This window comes from Phoenix dactylifera, chromosome 1 (assembly GCF_051530095.1).
Source record: "Phoenix dactylifera cultivar Ajwa chromosome 1, Ajwa_hap1_PhDact_Kaust_v1.1, whole genome shotgun sequence".
NCBI lineage: Eukaryota > Viridiplantae > Streptophyta > Magnoliopsida > Arecales > Arecaceae > Phoenix > Phoenix dactylifera.
Window position 1 is genome coordinate 41,377,822 of NC_143190.1, and position 18,883 is coordinate 41,396,704.

Sequence of the window (18,883 nt, forward strand, 5' to 3'; positions counted from 1 at the left end):
AGATTTTCTGGTTTTATCCTCTTTACGTTTTCAGCTTCATACTGTGCACCCTCTGGTAGGTACCTCACTGGTTTTATCCTCTTTATGTTTTCATATATCCTTAGTACTGCTTTTTTTTTTAATTATCAAGAATATTTAATTATTTGCCATTATCATAGATTTTATGATTTACTCATGAATTGCCCATGACTGATTCAAAAACTTTGATGCCTTACAAATTAATGATGCTATATGTTGTTACTGGTGGTCTTGTTTTTGCTACTATTTATGGTTAGTTCTCACCAATTCTATTTTTTTTGTGAAGAAATATAATAGATAGTTCAATAATCAAAGTTTCTTTATTTTTGTTGTTTTTCTAATCTTTGATCACCATAAATCTTCTGAGAAGCATTATCTTCATTCCAGACAACATATTCGGACATTTAAACATATCAACAACTTGCAAGGATAAGAAATCAAACAGTAGGTGAGTTGATGTTTCTCGAACTGGTTGTTGTTGACATTCTTAAATAAATTTCATGTGTTCATGCTTGTGTTGGTACATCCACAGGGATTGTAGGTGAAGAGCCCTCTCTTTCACCCCTTTCACCGACACTGTTATCTGCAAACTTTAAGCTTGCTGAGTGGTAACCTTTCTCTTTCTCATTCTCATTCCATTCAGCTGCATAATATACTTATTCTGTTGCATTTGGTTTCGTGCCTTAATTACATGTGGACCTTTAATTACAAGTGGACCCCATTGTGGGAAATAAATCCGCACGATGGGTAGGGTGCAGCACATGAACATTAATTACATTAATTACTTTGCATTTTACTTAATTTTGTTTATCTTTTTTTTAAATACTGCAGTTCAATCGGTATTCTAATAGAATGGACAAAAGTTGGATAAATAAGTTAAGATCTAGTGCTGAATATTTGGATGGAGTTCAGAATTTCATTAAGTTTGCTTTTGAGAAATCTAATATGAACGGAAAGATTTTATGTCCATGTCAAAAATGTGTAAACGGTTCTGCTCTTCACCTATCCCGAGGGCTCGATTGCTGAAGGATATATTGCTGAGGAGTGTTTGACATTTTGTTCGAGATATCTTGAAGGTGTTGAAACGGTTTTCAATCGACCTCAAAGGAATTGTGATATCATAGAGAATGCAGATGTTTACAAGTTCTCATCTGGCGGAAGAGTTTTGGGAAAAGTTGAAAGTGTTGTTCTTGACCAGAAATCGTTGGCACAGGCACATCGCTATGTCTTACTTCATAGTGATATAATATCCGAGTCTCGCAGGTTAGTACGGTTACTTAAAATTTAAATTTACTGTCATGTCAGAAGAATGTAATATTGGCTTTTAATTAATGATTTTCTGATCGTGCAGAGAATTTTTAATAGCTCAGCGAAGTCTCAACCATAACATTCGTCCTACACCAAGGATTGAGCAACGATGGTTGGTTGAGTTATTTCCAGAATGGCTTTTCGAACAGGTTAGATGTCTAATATATTAAGCTTTGTTTTAAAATTTTTGTAGAGAGAAATTAATCATTACTTCCATAATTTTTTTTAGGTACCGGTGATGATGGAGAGGAATTGTTCTGAGGAGTTAATAGTCATTGCTCGAGGTCCGAATAATATTGTCAACAGATATGATGGGTTTATTATAAATGGTTTTAAATTTCATACTCAAGAGCGTGAGAAATTTAGAAAAACCCAAAATAGTGGAGTAATGGTTGAGGCGGATGGGAAAAATTATTATGGTGCTCTAACAGATATTTATGAGTTGGATTATTATGGAAAGTTTAAGGTAGTATTATTTCGATGTAATTGGGTGGATATAAACTCACCTAGAGGTTTGAGGCAAGATATAAATGGCTTCACACTAGTAAATTTTTCAAGGTTGATACATACAGGTGTGCTATTGAAAGATGATCCATTTGTTTTTTCATCTCAAGCTCGACAAGTATTTTTTGTACAAGACTCAAAAGATAAAAATTGGTCTCTTGTTATTAAGACGAAACCTAGGGACTTGTATGATATGGGAAAAAGGTTGGAAGAGGAGGACGATGATACTTATACTCAGTGTATGCCTTATAATGTTGTGCCAACTGATGAAGTAAATGCGCCAATGAGTTTGATCAGGATGGATGTTGAATGAGAATGTAGTTTCATAATGGTAAGTACAATTTATGAAGCATACGTTGAATGAGTTATTATATTCTCTTTTATTAGTCCTTTATTTAGTATAAATTTATCATTTAACCAAATATTGACCATATTTGCAGGATCAGCTTGACCATATTTCATCTTTTTTGCAGAGATTTGCTCCTCCGGTACATAACTAAATATATTTGAATATTTTATATAATTATAATGTATTCTTGTATGAGCGTGATGACTTTCGTATTTTTAGTTTCTAAAGTATTTTTTCTTGTAGGTTGCTGATACTTCATCTACTCGTAGAGATGATGATGCCGTCGACTCTTGATACATCGTAGATTGTGTACTTACGATTTTGAGATGAATGTTTTTAGATTGTTTTAAATTTTTTCAGAGTAGACAGAACACTTGCGGCTTTGATCTCGCATGTTTCTCTGCAAGAAGAGGTCATTCAGATATAGTTTCTTCCAAAGACGCAGGGAATAGATGATCTGGATCCTGTATAAATAGGAGGCTTCTCCATAAAATCTATTGTACATAGAATCTGCATAATAATACTGAACGCTAACACTTGTGTTCTTGTTACAAAACATCTTCAGTTGTTTTTTCTCAAATGTTTTGATGCTCCAGAAACCAGAAATATTTGCACAATATTTTGCAGTGGAAGTCCTGCAGAACTTGTATGACGATTATCTAGCTTATTGTTTTCTTTGTATTGAGACAGGGGATGTAACTTGTTTAGCCACTGTTCCGGTGGACATGAAAGCAGAAGCCCACTTCATTGCAAAGGAGGATGGGGTCATTGCTGGAATTTCTTTTGCAGAGATGATTTTTAATGAGGTTGATCCATCATTAAAGGTATAACTCCTTGCTATAAATTCTCCAAGATTCAATATAATGCTCGCTAGTTTCATTCAGCAGAATTTTTCTGGATAATTTGATAGGTTGAATGGTCTCAGAAAGATGGAAACTATGTTCACAAAGGCATGCAGTTTGGCAAAGTATATGGTAAAAATTTAGATTATAACATGACTTGGTCTTTTGATTATACTCATGAGAATGCTTGTTTATTTTTCTTTTTTATTTGTTATGTTAAGGATGTGCATGCAGCATTATTGTGGCAGAAAGGGTTGCCCTCAATTTTATGCAAAGAATGAGTGGAATAGCAACACTTACCAAGGTAGCTTTCCATGTATCAACTAATATTCCATGGTCTTTTTTCCAGCCTCAATCAGAATAGCTTTACATTTTGCATGGTTCTTCATGCACATATTCATTGTGTTGTGTTGGGTTTGCTAGGGTTGTAGTGGTAAGATAGCTGAAATTATACTGCCTTTTTTTTGTAAAGTCCATCTTGAATTTGTAAAGAAAACATAAACATAAATTTCCAGACCAGGTTTCCATCAATTGAGGTCACGCCTTTCATATCTAATGTGTTCAGATTTATGGCATCATTCTCATTTTTATAATTGTTATGATGTATTTTCTGGATGCAAGGCTAATGCTGGGAAGATTTTGCTGTTTGGTAATTCTCACATGACTGCAATCGAGTGATTAACATTTTATTTCAGGACTGTCTTCATGTATTCTTCTTGGGCACTTGTTCTTATTGGGCAAAAAGACAGCGCAGCTAAGACTGTATTGGGGCTTGATAGGTGAAGTTCCTCTTGGAAGAGTGCCTTGAGAAATTACTACTTACAACCTTGTAAGTTGTAACTGACTCAAAAAGACAGCTACTACCACCACTCCTTCAGATATGGTCCATTTAATTTCCTCACTGCCTATTTATTCCAAGGAATCTTCAACATGATGTTATGTGTTGGAACAACAATACTTCCACTACAGTTCATTTATAGGATATCTATACCTTACCATCGGACGAGCAGAATCAAGTTCCATGCAAGATGCCAATTTCTGATGGATTTGGTAGTCAAATAATATCAGTTCTCCACCAGGGGTTTGATACATGATCTCTTGGGACCTCCCAACTCAGGTGGAAGACGCTGATCATGTCAATATACTCTTGCAAATGCTAATCCATATGGATGTACTTTCTCAAAAGAACATAATAAAACTATAGACATGCTGCCACATCCTTTTTGCCACACACATACACACAAAAAAATAAAAATAAAAAAAAAATCCCTTGATTGAATTCTAATATTTCACTGCTTTCATGTCCTCTTATTTTTTTCAGTCATCTGTGCTTACTAATTATTTGGAGCTTGAAGACAAAGAATTTATTTCTCTATGCCAAGTTGTTCTCATCTAAACTAGCAGTATTAATATCTCTTTCTCTCTAAGAAGAAAGGCTAGAAATGTATTGTAGGGCATATACGAGCACTGGTGGTGATGGTATTTTCTTCAAGTGCCATGTGAAAAGTTCTTATTTGTTTGAATGATAAAATGTGGCAGCGTTCTTGCTAATCTTATTAATCACTTACTTTTTGATTTCTAATTTATAGGTTGAAGAGGTACGAAAAGTGACTTAAGCGGCCTAATTAATTTTCATGGACTGCTCATCGTATCAACTTATCGAGCTTTTACATATATTTATAACACTTTCAACTTCCTGAGCAATTAAATTTGACTCTATTATAGCAAAGTCTTGTTGCATTTGACTTCCATCTATAGTGTATCTTGCGTTATTAATACGTTTGCTTTGACTCTTGATTTGCAGATTACGGCAGCAACAACCACTTTCATTGTTCTTGGTTTGCAGATTATATTTATAACTTTTGTCTTTCTTATTGACTCTATGTGAGCCATGTATAATTGTTTCTCTAAGCTGCTGTTGGGAAATAAAAATGTCTTTCTTATTGTTTCTTATTGCAGCTGTTGTACCCAAAAAAAAAAAAAAAAAAAAGCAGCCCAGAACTTTATTTACTGCTAGACAGGTACCTTGTGTTTTGGTTGTAGTTAATTGTGCTCATGTATTAATTCTTTATTGTTGGTCAAACAGGGTGGTACAGTGCAAGTTAGGTATTTATTGTGCTCATGTATTAATTTTAGACTCAGTCAAGCTGCTACAGTGCCATTTCTCCCAGCTACCGGGAACAAAACCTTAAAAAGGAACTTCCAGGTTTTTTCAGTGCACCCTTGTTCCGTATGATTGGCAACATATTGTTGGATGCTGATTTGCCCAACATTTTCATAACCAGAATATTGGCCCAGTCAAGGAAGCTTGGTGATTTCCGGCATATACACTGCCAAGAGGCCATTGCATATATGATATTGCAGACATCTTCAAGTGAGTGATTCTTTCTTGCATTTACATTTTATTCAATGAATATGCTTCTGATGCTCACTCCCAGCGTGCAGTGAAAATGCTTCTGAAAAAAGCGTATAATTGTTGATAAATTTTGTGCCAGTTTGGTTCATGTTATAGTTTTGAATTAAAGTAGAAGGCTGGTTGAATTTTGACCTTATTTGTCATTCTTAGTATATTTGACATTGCAGATGGAACTTTTTTTCTTTTTCATGTTTCTCCAAAGTGATTTCAATAAGATGAGTCAGCATCCAGTGAACATATATTAGTTAATGACTTTGAACTAACCAGCAAGAGATAAAGCCCGTAAAGCATGCATGACGCAATGCCCTCATCTTTTCAACGTTATATTCTTACAATGCCGGCGCCAAGGTTGCATCTCCCTGATTCTGTTTTATTTTTTTCCAGCATTTTGCCTGTCCATAGAGGGGATTGTGGTCCGGAGATCCTTGAAATTATCTTGAACAAGGTACCCGTCTACTTCAAAATCATGTAACAGATATTTTAGTCTTAATTTATTAGTTTTCGTATCCAACTTTTTTAAAGTTTGGTCCTTCTCAGGATGATCCTGATGGTGATTCAGACATGAACAACCAAGCAGGCTTCTTCTGTGGCTCGCCGCCTGTGCGCACTAACAACCCAGTAGTCCAAGATGCGAAGTTCGCTAAACAAACTCGAGAGTTGGCTTCTCATTTAGGAAACTTGATACATATTGTAGATTGTGTACTTAGGAATTTGACTTGTATGTTTTTAGAATGTTTTTGAAGCACAATGTAATCAAATATGATAATATGAATGTAATCAAAGTTCTTGTTTGTGACTCATATTGTGTTATATATGTGATTCAGTGTATTTGTTTCTATTGTTTTGTAAGAATTTAATGCACACAGAGTATTTAAAAATTACTGTTACAAAATTTTTTTTTAAAAAAAAATTTAATGCCGACGCTTATAAGCGTCGGGAAATGCAACAGAAAAAAGCTAATGGCACGCCTTTAACGACGCTTTTAAGCGTCGGCCTAAACCTGTTGTAACCAACCATTCTCCCCGACGCTTATAAGCGTCGGAGTCTGATAGAAGAAACGACGCTTAAAAGCGTCGGGAAAAGCAAGCCTGTAACGACGCTTTTAAGCGTCGGCCTAAACCCGTAGTAACCAACCCTTCTCCCCGGAGTCTGATAGAAGAAACGACGCTTAAAAGCGTCGGGAAAAGCAACCCCTCTCGCCGACGCTTATAAGCGTCGGCGTATGATAAAAGGAACGACGCTTAAAAGCGTCGGCATAGACCAACGACGCTTTTTAAACGCGTCGGGTTAAACCCGACCCACGCCCACCTGCCCGACGTCTGAGCCATGCTTTGCGAAGCGTGGGCTTGGAATTCGCCGACGCTTATAAGCGTCGGTATAGACCAACAAAAGCGTCGGGAGATTTCCTTTCTTTTGTAGTGTCTATGCATCTTACGACTCTAAAAGAGAATGAAGGAGGGTGAGCTTTACAATCCAGTAAGAATTTTCATACATCCACACCAACATAATAATAAAATAGGTTTGAAGCCCATAGAAAACGTTGCACATATCATAAAATCACAAAGCGACTATCAATATTGTTTGAATAATCAATATAAATATGTACATCAAATATCAACAGAAATCCAGTGATTCAAGAGTGATATAGCATATGGTAGTTCATAAATCTTCTTTACTATTTTCAATGCTTTTCATTCCATTCCTTATTAACTTGATCTAGATTAATTATCTTATCAACTTTGGGCTAAATTTCGGTCATGTTATTACATTTCTAGTTTGTGATGGAGCAATCGATAATATCACATTTTCAGCCTATGACGGGGTAATCGATAATATCATATTTCCAGCCTGTGACAGGGCAATCGATAATATCACATTTCTAGCCTGTGACGGGGCAATCAATAGTAACGAGATAAGCCCAAAGTTTCCGTTTATTTAATTAATTCACATCCATACATCAATTTCTTTTTATTCATTTCCAATTTTAAACTAATCATAGTCATATTTCCAGCTCATGATGAGGCAATCAATATATAGCATGGTTATCTAGAGCACCACATCCATTAGTCTGATTATGCAAATGTAAGTTATGCGCATACATGCATCCATCATAATACCAATCACAAGCAAATATGATCAAAATACAAATTAATATAAAACTATTCTTACTTTATTTGGACCATAGCATATCATACATATATAGGTACAAAAGTATTTATATCATGCAGGTCGGCCTACAAAGATTTTTACCTTTTTACTGACAATCCAGACAGACTAATCACCTGCCCACACCACGATCTACGAATAGAGTATGCAGAATCCTGCTCAATGTTCTCTCGTCCAACAGATTGTTCTCCTATAGAACCAAGTCAACATTAGAATTTATCCGGGTATATGACAAACGAGAACCCTCCATTGATCCTCCAAAGGGTCCACTAGCACTCAAGGACTATCCAGTAGTCCTCAAAATAATGATCTCGCCGAATCAAGCTAGAGAGAGAAACCCTAAGAGAGAAGAGAGAAAAATTAGAGAGAGAAAGAGAGAAAAGAGAGAAGAACTCTCTTCTTCTCCACTCCCCTTCTTTCCGAAATAAGGGAGACACATTCCTCTCCCTCTCCCTCTCAACCATTCCGGAAGGACTCCATGATCAGTGTCCACCGTAGCCCCTCCACTCGGTCCTGGCGGCCCTATAACGACGATCCTTGTCGGCGGTGGTGGCCGGCAAAAGCAAGAAAAGAGGATGAAAGAACAATAGAAAAATGAAGAAGAGATCCTCCCATCTTGGCCAAGACAGTGGTTGTTTTTCTCTTAACGCACCACTACATGATCTCAGGGGTTCCTTGACTGCGGTAAAACCTAGCCAAACCCGACGGCTGGTGGTGGCGGAACAAGGAAGAAAAGGGGCCCAGGCAAAGTACTCTATTTTTGGATGAAGGCCCGGTGATTTGCCGGCTTAATTCAAAATAAATCGATGGCTAGATGGCCAGGAGAAGAAGAGGGGATGGCTCAGGTCTTACCTCAGTCCGGCGACAATCTGATGACGTTTTTGGTGAGGAATCAAGGGAAGAACTCGAAAAAGCAACTCGAAATTGGCGGCGATTCATGGGGTGGAAATCTGAGGAGGAGAAGGGGATCAGATTTATAGGCAAGATCTTCGAATTCGAATCGAACTCAGGTTGTTTCGAGATGCCTTCTTCTCCACCGGATTCGGGGAGGAAGAAGACTCCCAGCTAGGGTCTTCTTCCCCTTTTTCCCTCATGGGCCGAGCATAGGTCGGGCTAGGCCTCGCCTCTTCGGGCCTGCCCATGAGCCTCTTTTTTTTTTCCTTTCCTGAGGTTTTACAAGATGTCTAGAATATAATTTATTGTTGAAATCCTCAAAAACTGGCTCTCACCAAGTACACAATGCCATGTAGACATTGCGCTTGAACTCTTGCACCAATTCACATTGTAGTCTTTTTTTAATTTATTTTTATTTGAGAAATAATTCACTCTGTATATTCTTCTGTCAGATATACTCTTATCCTCTGAACTCCTACAACTTAGTCAAGTGGGTATTCCAGTCTAAACACTTGAAACAAAAAGAAGAGGTATCTTTAGTAATTTGGCACCATGACTTATTCAAAGTCTAATGAGTCGGAGTCACGAGTCAATACAATCGTTTGTCAAATTTTTTAAAAATATATCATTTTACCAAACATTCCTATTTCATCTAAAAGAACTTTTGAAAGGTCCGAAAATGCTTTTTGATTCTCCAAAAATCCCTCAAACAGTGCCTTAGTCAAGTGGCTACTTCAGTCTAAACACTTGAAACCAAAAGAAAGGATATCTTTAGTAATCTAGCACCATGACTTGGTCAAAGTCTAATGGGTCGGAGTCACGCGTCAATAAAATCATTTGTCAAATTTTAAAAAAAATATATCATTTGTCCTCAGTATTTCTACTTCCTCCCCTTATCCTCAGTCCTATGCCTGTTTTCCATCTCACAGCGTTGCAGCCATGGCTCTTCCCAAAACCCCGTCTCCCTTTCCTTCCCCTTCCTTCTCTCTCCTCCTGTTCCTCCTGTTCTTAGCTCTCCAAAGCCCTCTCTCCTTCTCAGCTGACACCATCTCTTCCAACTCCTCCATCTCAGGGGACCAGAAGCTAACCTCCAAAGGAGGCGACTTTGTTCTGGGCTTCTTCTCTCCAAGTAACTCCTCCAAATACTACATAGGCATCTGGTACAAAAAAGTCTCACAGCAAACCCCCGTCTGGGTAGCCAACAGAGAAACCCCTGTCTCAGACAAGACCAAATCCGAGCTCAGGCTCTCTGACGATGGAAACTTGGTTCTCCTCAACCAGTCCAAAGCCCAAATCTGGTCCACTAACGCCAGCATCTCCGCCAAATCCACTGTAGCGGTTCTCCGAGACACTGGAAACCTTGTGCTTGCAGGTGGCTCCAACTCCTCCATGATCTTGTGGCAGAGCATCGACCACCCCACCGATACCTGGCTCCCCGGAGGCAAGCTCGGCCTGAACCAAAGACTCATCTCCTGGAGGAGCACAGCTGACCCAGCTCCTGGGATCTTCTCCTTTGAATTCGACGGAAGCAACGGAGCCTTCATTCAGTGGAATACGTCTGGATGGTATTGGGATGGAGAAGACTTTGGTTTGCCGCCGGGAATGATGAAGAATTATAAATACGACTTAAAATACGATTACGATAATGACGAGGAGTACTTGACTTACTCTGTTACATATCCCTCGATCATCTCGAGGATTATAATAGACCTCTCAGGGCAGATGAGGCAGTTCACATGGATGGAAGATTCCCAGACGTGGAAACTGCTCTGGGCCCAGCCGAGAGCGCAGTGCAAAGTGTATTGTCTCTGCGGGCCGTTCGGGAGCTGCAGCGAGAGCAGTGGGACATTCTGCAAATGCATCAAGGGTTTTGTGGCGCGGAACCAGACCGAATGGGATTTGCTGGATCGAACAGGGGGTTGCGTTAGGAGCACTCCATTGCAGTGCGGTAGCAACAACTCGCGAATGTCAGGAAAGATGGGTTTTATCCGATGGATAGTGTGAAGTTGCCAGAAAATGCTCAGAATTTAGATGCTGGGAGTGCTGAAGATTGTGAATCAGCCTGTTTGAATGATTGCTCTTGTACTGCTTACTTATTTAATGGTGGGTGTTTCGTGTGGCACGGGGATTTAATGAATCTACAGGAGCAAGACGGATCGGATGTAACCCTTTACCTTCGGCTGGCTGCTTCGGAGCTGCCAGACTCCACGAGCAAGAAGGGAACGGCCGTCGACGGGGCCGTCGACGGGGCCGTCCCCGGTGCGGTTGCGGGCTTGGTAGTTTGTGTGGCTATCATATGGGTGCTGATCTGGAGGTGCCGGAAGAGGCGGAGGATTCATGCTGTTAAAGCAGTAGGGAGAGTTCTGGTGCCATTCAGATACAGCGACCTGCAGCATTTCACCAAGAACTTCTCCGAGAAATTGGGTGGAGGAGGTTTCGGTTCGGTGTTCAAGGGGTTCTTGCCGGATTCGACCGCCATAGCTGTAAAGAAGCTTGAAGGCCTTCGTCAGGGAGAGAAGCAGTTCCGGTCCGAGGTGAGCACGATTGGAATGGTGCAGCATGTGAACGTGATTCGACTTCTTGGGTTTTGCTCCGAAGGCGCCAAAAGGTTGCTGGTTTATGAATTCATGCCAAAGGGTTCTCTGGATACCCAGCTGTTCCAGAACAATTCCATGGTCTTGGACTGGAACACGAGGCACCGAATTGCTCTTGGAACTGCTAGAGGATTGGCTTATCTCCACGAGGAGTGCAGGGACTGCATTATACACTGCGATATAAAGCCAGAAAACATTCTACTGGATGCGTCCTTTGTTCCAAAAGTGGCAGACTTCGGTCTGGCAAAGCTTGTAGGCCGGGATTTCAGCCGAGTATTGACTACGATGAGAGGAACAAGAGGTTATCTCGCACCTGAATGGCTAACTGGGGTAGCCATCACTACCAAAGCTGATGTCTACAGCTACGGGATGATGCTTTTGGAAATTATATCTGGCAGGAGAAACTTAGAGCGGATAGAGGAAGAAAAAGCTGCATGTTTTCCTGCATTGGCTGCGAACAGACTCGTGCAAGGGGATGTCCAAAGCTTGGTGGATCATAGATTGGGTGATGATGTGAGTATCGAAGAGCTCGAAAGAGCTTGCAAAGTTGCTTACTGGTGCATTCAGGACGATGAAAGATCCAGGCCAACGATGGGACAGGTTGTTCAAACTTTAGAGGGCTTTCTAGAAATGAACATGCCTCCTATTCCAAGATCACTTCAAATTCTTGCGGAAAGCCCGGAGAACATAAATTTCTTCTCAGACTTGTCATCGAATCAAAGTTCCCAAACACGGAGTACCACTTCTATCGGCTCTCAAGTTAAAAGCACAGCATCAAGGAGTTCTAATGTGTGAAGATGCCCAGGACTTCCCAAGCTCCGCATACCATCTAAGTGAGTCCACTTTGTATTTTTCCAATAGCATCGCAAAGTTGTAGCTTCATTCCACGTCTATGAAGTGTTGAATGTTCTTGTAGCATAAGTAATTGGTATACTAATAATGGTCAAGGCGTCATGTACTCAGATGTGAAGTTACACACCCTTCATGTCCTCGTGTAATTGAGTGAAGAATAACTTAAATCCTCGTATTTTCCATATAATTGAAGTCCGATCAGTATTGCCCATGCATATTCCATTATCTTTAATGTACCATAGCTTGGCATATGTTATCTGGTTTTGATTGCTGTAGGCAGTCTTAGCTGATTTATGGAAGCTAGAATTTGCAGGATGGCATGCACAAACTCTTTTGAGAAATCATTTTAGTATTTTTATGCATTATCTCTCACATTTCATTCATTGAATAGTCACCCACCATCATTTCCATGTTCTATGCAAATTTACAAAAGAATGGTACTGAATGTAGTAGACTGCATGCATAATTGCCCTCAGGAGCCCTGCTATGTTTGTTAGAAGTATGCCCCAGAATCCAATCTGACCGACACATTATTAATTCCGGGACATAATTTTGTACTTAACTTTATTATTATTGATTAATAAATGGGCATTCTTTTCTTTCATATTGTTTATGTATCTATGAATCGTCCAAGAAATTAATAAGATGATGATACATATTCTCAAGAGTTGAGAATTTGAGCCATGTATCATTGGTGATTAATTTCTAAATGCTCCTGATCAATGGATCATCATGAGGACGGTGATCGATCCGATGAGATCAGTGCACAGATCGCTTTCCTTATGGATGGACGAGACTCGAGTCCACAGTGTAGGGACACTGAAGTGATAATGCAGGTGCTTGTTAGAGAACAAGGGTACTGAGCGTGACCAAGACAAGAAGTCACTTGGATGTCTATCCACTCGTCAGTGACTTGCTTGATGTTGCAGTAGTGTGACTAGTCCTTTGACCTGCGGTGCTTCAGCTATTCCCAGTAAGATTATTGCAATTTAACTGCACGTATACATGGTCTCTAGCCATATGGATCCATGTAGTGTAGATTGGCTGCAGTAGGTTCACTGTAGGAGTAGGGTATGCACCTACATGGAATCTATCGACCTTGGTAGATAAGGAGTGATCCTATGTGATTTATACGACTGAGTTCGTAAGACCTCGGCCGGGGCAGTATGAACAGTGGAGAAAGAGTTTTCCACTCTCGAACTTAAGTCGAATAAATCTAGACATATGACAGACGACGGGGTTTGACGAGTTATCCATGACCTCCGTTCTGCAGGGATCCATGATAGAAAGACTGTATCATACGATAACTGCATCTAGAAGTTCATCATTCCATTCTGCTGGGTTGCCACTACATGCTGCTACATGTCACTGGTGGATGGTGAGAGTCACATGAACTATCTTGATGATCGATGATCCCTGGTGAGTTGAGTTGGAATTGTTCCAACCCATTGAAAGGAGTTTTCAATGATATTGTGATGGAGATCGTAATATATCTCACTACCAGACAGAATAGAACCTATGGGATCACACACATTAGAGGTATTGACCGATCCGATGGTTGAATTGTGATTTGGAATCCCAAATAATTCATAATTATCAATTTGATTGATAATTGGTGTAACCCACTAAGAGTTAGTGAGTTGAAGAAGGAGTAATTGCAATTGTATTGCAATTTAATTGAATTAATTAGATTTAATTTAATTGGACTTGATCATATTAAATATGAGTTCTACTTGGAGTAGGATTCCTAGAGTCCTAATTGGATTAGGATTTCAAATTAAATTAGAGTCCTACTTGGAGTAGGATTTCTAAAGTCCTAATTGAATTAGAATTTCTTAAGTCCTAATTAATTTTAATCTAATAAATTAAGATGACTCCTAATTAGATTAGAATTGAAGAATTCAATTGAGTCATGATTCAATTAGGTCCTAATTGGATTAGGACTTTTATAAATCCAAATTGGTTCATAATTTGGTAGAGATCTAATTAGATTAGATCTCTAATTTGAGGGACCACCTAATCCTCATTACATGAGGATTAGATGCACACAAGAGGAGGGGGTACGCCCCCTCCTCTCATGTTTCTTTGGTGCGGCACCAAGAGGGGCGTACGCCTCTCTTGAGATAAGGATGGAGCTCCTATTTTTTAGGAGCTCCATACGCTATTTAAAAAGGGGATAAAGGGGCAGCCATACATGGAAGAATTTCTCTTCCCTTGGCTCTTTACGTGAGGAAAAGAGGGAGGGGCGTACCGCCCCTCCTCTTTCCTAAAAGATAAACATGGAGCTCCTATTTTTTAGGAGCTCCACACGGCTAATTAAAAGAGGGAAAGGGGCCCACGCCAAATAAGAGATTTTCAACCCCTTTTCAGCCGTGAAAGACCCTCTCTAATCCCTCTTAGCAGCCGCCAACAAAAGAAAAAGGAGGAGGGGTTGGCTCTCCTTTCTCCCTTCCTTCTTCCACCCAAAATAAAAAGGCTGCAACTTGTTGCTCCCTTTTTATTCTTCTTTCTCCAATCCTTCTTGTTCAAGGGAGAGCAAGCACTACAAAAGAAAGAAGCAAAGCCGACGCTTCAATGCCGACGCTATGGAAAAGCGTCGGCAAATTTGGCCTCCCTTGAACTTTTGCCGACGCTTATCATAAGCGTCGGCAATTCAAAGGAATAAACGACGCTTTTAAGCGTCGTCATAGTCCATATTTCCAACTCACGCTCGGAAGCGTGGGAATTGGTTATAGGGCGACGCTATTACGCGTCGTTGTTCTTCCAGACCTACAACGACGCTTATAAGCGTCGTCGAATGCGAGCACACCAGCGACCGACCCCGATCGAGCCCTTATTTCTCCTCTCCGGCGCTGCTCGAGCTTCCGTGTTCACTTCCGTCTTGCTCCTCTCCGGTGCCGGCCGTCCGACTCCAACCCCTTCTCCTCCTCCCTCCTCTCCGGCGCCGACCGACCGACCAACCGAGGTATTTTTCTCCTCCTCCCTCCGCTCCCTTCTTCTCGCTTGTTCTCCTCCTTCTCCGCCTCCTTCTGCAAAGCTTCCGTGTTGCCGAACGACCGACCCCAGGGCCTTTGAGAGGAAACAAAGGGGAAGCTGGTGAAGCGCCCCTGGATTCGGTTCTTCGTACCATATCCAGAAAAAAAATTCCATTATGGAAAAGAAAGAAAAGAAAAGGGGATTCCTCTCTAGGGTTTCAAGTTGGGACGGTAGCAGCCTTTAATTTTAGGGTTTTTTGGGCCACGGTAAGGGTATCGTTTGCTCTCACTTTGCTGCTCCCCGCATTCCCATACCCAATCTCACCTCTTATTCTTCACCCCTTCTTCCTCCCTTCTTTCAATCTTCGCAGGGTTACAGTGGATCGATCCAGAGGCGTCACCAGTGGCTGGATTCCGAAGCTAATTACCACATCGGAGCTGTTGGGGAACAAGGGTTAAGATTTTGGAACAGATTAACGGCGTTGAGATCCGAGTTTGAAGCTCGCGAGCCGTTGTCTTCTCTGATCTCAGGTATGCACTTCTTTCTTAGGCAAATGATGTTTCTCGGTTTTTCTGAGGATTTTAATCGGGAAAGTATCGGGTTCCCTGTTGTTCATTCATGTAGTTCAAATATTTTTTGTCCATTGAAATTAATATGAGTTATTTTTGGAAATATATGGGGGAATAGGTGTTAAGAGTTTTTTGTGTCCTGGAATACTGATGGGAATCTTGATTATAATTGCTGCTATGTGGAACAGTAAAAGTAATGTATCTTGTTATATGGTAAAAGTGAGGAGCTTGAGGTCTAGCTTACTCCTTTTTTTTTGTGCCTGTGAGCATGTACTTGAAAAATTGCATACATTGCTGCTTGAGGCGTACCACAAGTGCAGGGGAACAAATCTCTTGATGCTTGTGGCTTGCATAGTCCTGTACCTACTTGATCCTTTTTTTTTCTTCTTTTTTCTGTTTTAGGAAAAGAATGTTTTTACTCGGTCCAGGGAGTTCTAAAGGAGTCCGAAATCTTTCAGCTTGGAAAAGGTGAAGTTAAGGTGTATTAAAAGAGTTTGATGAGGGCAGACATACATGGTGTAATGTGATTGATATTTTTAAATTAAAGCTGACTGTTTGATTCAGTAATGAAATAAAGAAATTTTCAGAAACCATGGGAAGAATTTTAAGATTGTTGGGAGAAATATAGAGATTTATAAGGAGAAACAAAGGAGATAAAATCTAATATGACCGGATAAGCTTTACTACCTCTTGCATTAATATATTTAGCAGTAGTTGCAAAGTCCTGCTCAATATCTGACTCCATTTAAAGTTTAATTTGGTAACTTGAGCCTAGAAACTAGCCTATCGGCAGGGTTAACAATACCATAACGTGACTAGTACTGACTCTTTGACTAGTAAAATTGGTCTGTTAATGGGATCCCATAGGTCAACTTCCTTTAAACTTCATCAAGTTCCACAAGACAGATCTTATTTCATTTAAGTTGCTCTAGCTTTTTATATAATTTTAGTCGGATTGTCAAATACAATGTCGTTGTGAACATATAAATAATGTATAATATTGATAAAATCAAGAATTATAATCTTGCCATTGGATCCTGTATCATTAACTTATCAATATGGGACGGGTCGGTATGGTGTACTATTAGAGTTGGCACAGTAGTTGTACCATGTCTCGTTACAGCTCCATACCAAGCCCGTATACTGTAAATAATGTCAATTTGACAATTTAAGAATATTGGGTACTATAATGTAGCAACCATGAAATATGTTCAACAAATTGTATTCTCTTTTATTAGCCCTTTATTTAGTATAAATTTATCATTTAACCAAATATTGATTCTTTTTTGTACATACCAGGTAACAATATGCCCCGAGGGAGGCGATTTAGAGATGTGGAGTTCCAGCATTCTCAGGTGGGATCCAAATACACATATATTATGGATAGAGAATGCAAATGCAAAATTGAAGGCTGTCCATGACATCGAAGCAGGTCTGTTAAGGCACAATCTTTGTTCCAGTTACCTTATGAAATTATTTGCATTATACTATCCTTTTCTTTTCTACTATGAATGGAAGCTAATTGTCTTGATAATTAATTAATATTTTAACTGGTTTAGGTGAGGAACTGCGGATCTGCTATATTGATGTTAGCATGGGTTATGAGGCTCGGCAGAAAATTCTTGCTGAAGGTTTTGGTTTCAAGTGTAGCTGTCTTCGGTGCTTATCTGGCGAATAACAAGCATTTTTCTTATATTTAATAGGGATGATCTTACACTCCAAGAGGATTAAAAGTACTGAAGGCGGCTAACAGCAAAGCCCAGGACTCCTGAAGGTAACTAACAGCAAATCCTATTTCAGGGCAGCAGATGGCCCTGCCTCCATTTACACTATGCTGTTGGTAGAGATGCCAACTGGCATTGAAACCAACAAGACTGATGCTCCCAAATGGGCCTGATACAAGCATTTGATGAACAACTGATGGTTATCTATACACCAACTTCGCAGATTACACAAGTGGATATCTCCTGACCACCTTGGCTTGATAAGGTTGTCATTAGTCAAAGTCTATTCAAAATCAGCTATCAAAAAATGCTCGCACCCAGGGAGCAGGTGAAGCCTTGAGATGTGGAATTTGCAAATTTTGCCTGTCCAGGAATGTATGAACACGGCAGCAGTGAAGTTGCCAATTCAGTTGTTTCAACCATCATGCAGGGATCACTGGATCAAACAGAGCATGCATTTTCTTTATCTCCAATAGCAATTTTTTGTTAATGCTTCTCTGAAGCCTAGGACTCTTAACCAGCCCAGAACTTTATTTACTGCTAGACAGGTACCTTGTGAAAGACTATAAAGTTTTTGAGTTTTTCTCTAAGCTGCTTATTTTTTTATATGATATCATATAGAGGTCTTAATGTTATTGATCTCTGCAGATTGATATTTGGAGGTTTTGCTAAAGATATCTCTTATTTCTTATGACTTTCCCTGCTAGTTTGACATGCTTGTTGAGTATCCAACTCTCTGATAAAGAGATGCTTAAAGTGTATCTCTTATTTCTTAATGTTATCAACTCTCTGATATTTGAGTATCTCGGCTTGTTTTGCAGCCGAGTTATTGTTTGCATGTATTCAATGGGCACAACTCCCAGGTGACATCTCTTGATTTTCATCCAAAGAAGACAGATCTCCCCTGCTCTTGTGATGGCAATGGTGAAATTCGGTTATGGAGTGTCAGCCAGTTTTCATGCTCACGTGTTTCTAAGGTTAGTTTTCATGATTATGCTTTTATATGTTCACCTTTGGTTGTAGTTAATTGTGATCATGTATTAATTCTTTATTGTTGGTCAAACAGGGTGGTACAGTGCAAGTTAGGTTTCAGCCTTACATTGGACAGTATTTAGCAGCAGCAGCGGAAAATGTGGTGACTATTTTTGATGTTGAGACAGACAGAAAGATATACACAGCGGAAAATGATGGGGGCTTCTACTCGGCCATCATTAAAGTTAATTGTTTAATGTGCAATAGAATTATTGAAGCCTTCTGTTTGTTATAATTATTATATTGCTATATTGTATTTGAAGAATAGTTGGAAGAAGGAACAAAAATTGTACCTTATGCATCATGCAGGTTATATACTAGTATTATCTTTAAAATATAGCCTCCGTCTGATTTTTTTGGCTGCACCACTGTGTTCTGCTTGTGGGTGACAAACTTATGATTTCTGCCAACTTAAAGAAAGGACGATTTGTTTTGTTCCTTATGTTGGAATTTGATCTGAGCATTTATTCTTCTAATTCTATTTTTGTATAATTGGTTTAGAAGTGTCAGATAATATTTAGAATAAAAAAAAGACTATCATTATATTTGGTACTTTCATACTTGTATGTATTGAGAGTATATATATATACTCTCAGCACTCTGGCTTTATAGAAACGTTTGGGACAGATGAGCTGTATT

General features: G+C 39.5%; 1 protein-coding gene and 1 pseudogene across 13 annotated transcripts; both read left to right on the forward strand.

The window, feature by feature from the left end:
- The first annotated feature begins 359 nt into the window (after positions 1 to 359).
- On the forward strand, positions 360 to 18,585 carry LOC120105472 (G-type lectin S-receptor-like serine/threonine-protein kinase At2g19130 pseudogene; annotated as a pseudogene). Of its 9 annotated transcripts, XR_015967399.2 has the most exons (8): positions 360 to 466; positions 551 to 626; positions 16,788 to 16,920; positions 17,048 to 17,119; positions 17,192 to 17,262; positions 17,436 to 17,760; positions 18,034 to 18,189; positions 18,279 to 18,585. The product of XR_015967399.2 is annotated as a G-type lectin S-receptor-like serine/threonine-protein kinase At2g19130 pseudogene, transcript variant X8 (transcript). The 9 variants fall into 9 exon arrangements; XR_015967398.2 differs by having other exon boundaries at positions 365 to 626; positions 18,279 to 18,584; XR_015967400.2 differs by lacking the exons at positions 360 to 466; positions 551 to 626 and adding an exon at positions 14,768 to 15,449 and having other exon boundaries at positions 18,279 to 18,584.
- LOC120112906 (nicotinate-nucleotide pyrophosphorylase [carboxylating], chloroplastic-like) lies at positions 2,661 to 6,262 on the forward strand. 4 transcript variants are annotated; one of them, XM_089923655.1, is made up of 6 exons: positions 2,662 to 3,003; positions 3,090 to 3,153; positions 3,243 to 4,138; positions 4,826 to 5,042; positions 5,822 to 5,882; positions 5,975 to 6,250. In XM_089923655.1, exons 1-3 carry the CDS (start codon positions 2,767 to 2,769, stop codon positions 3,383 to 3,385), a joined length of 444 nt encoding a protein of 147 aa, XP_089779781.1. In that variant the 5' UTR covers positions 2,662 to 2,766; the 3' UTR covers positions 3,386 to 4,138; positions 4,826 to 5,042; positions 5,822 to 5,882; positions 5,975 to 6,250. The 4 variants fall into 4 exon arrangements, with proteins under 4 accessions (XP_088557462.1, XP_089779781.1, XP_089779777.1 ...); XM_088701336.2 differs by lacking the exon at positions 3,243 to 4,138 and having other exon boundaries at positions 2,661 to 3,003; positions 5,975 to 6,262; XM_089923651.1 differs by having other exon boundaries at positions 3,243 to 5,042; positions 5,975 to 6,248.
- Positions 18,586 to 18,883: the final 298 nt, after the last annotated feature.

What these genes read in the sequence shown, in the direction of transcription:
- LOC120112906 (XM_089923655.1), top strand. Translation starts at nt 2,767, where the DNA reads ATGCTCCAGAAACCAGAAATATTTGCACAATATTTTGCAGTGGAAGTC. An exon ending in AGGTTGATCCATCATTAAAG is followed by an intron (nt 3,004 to 3,089) that starts GTATAACTCCTT and finishes ATAATTTGATAG; the next exon opens with GTTGAATGGTCTCAGAAAGA. An exon ending in GCAGTTTGGCAAAGTATATG is followed by an intron (nt 3,154 to 3,242) that starts GTAAAAATTTAG and finishes TGTTATGTTAAG; the next exon opens with GATGTGCATGCAGCATTATT.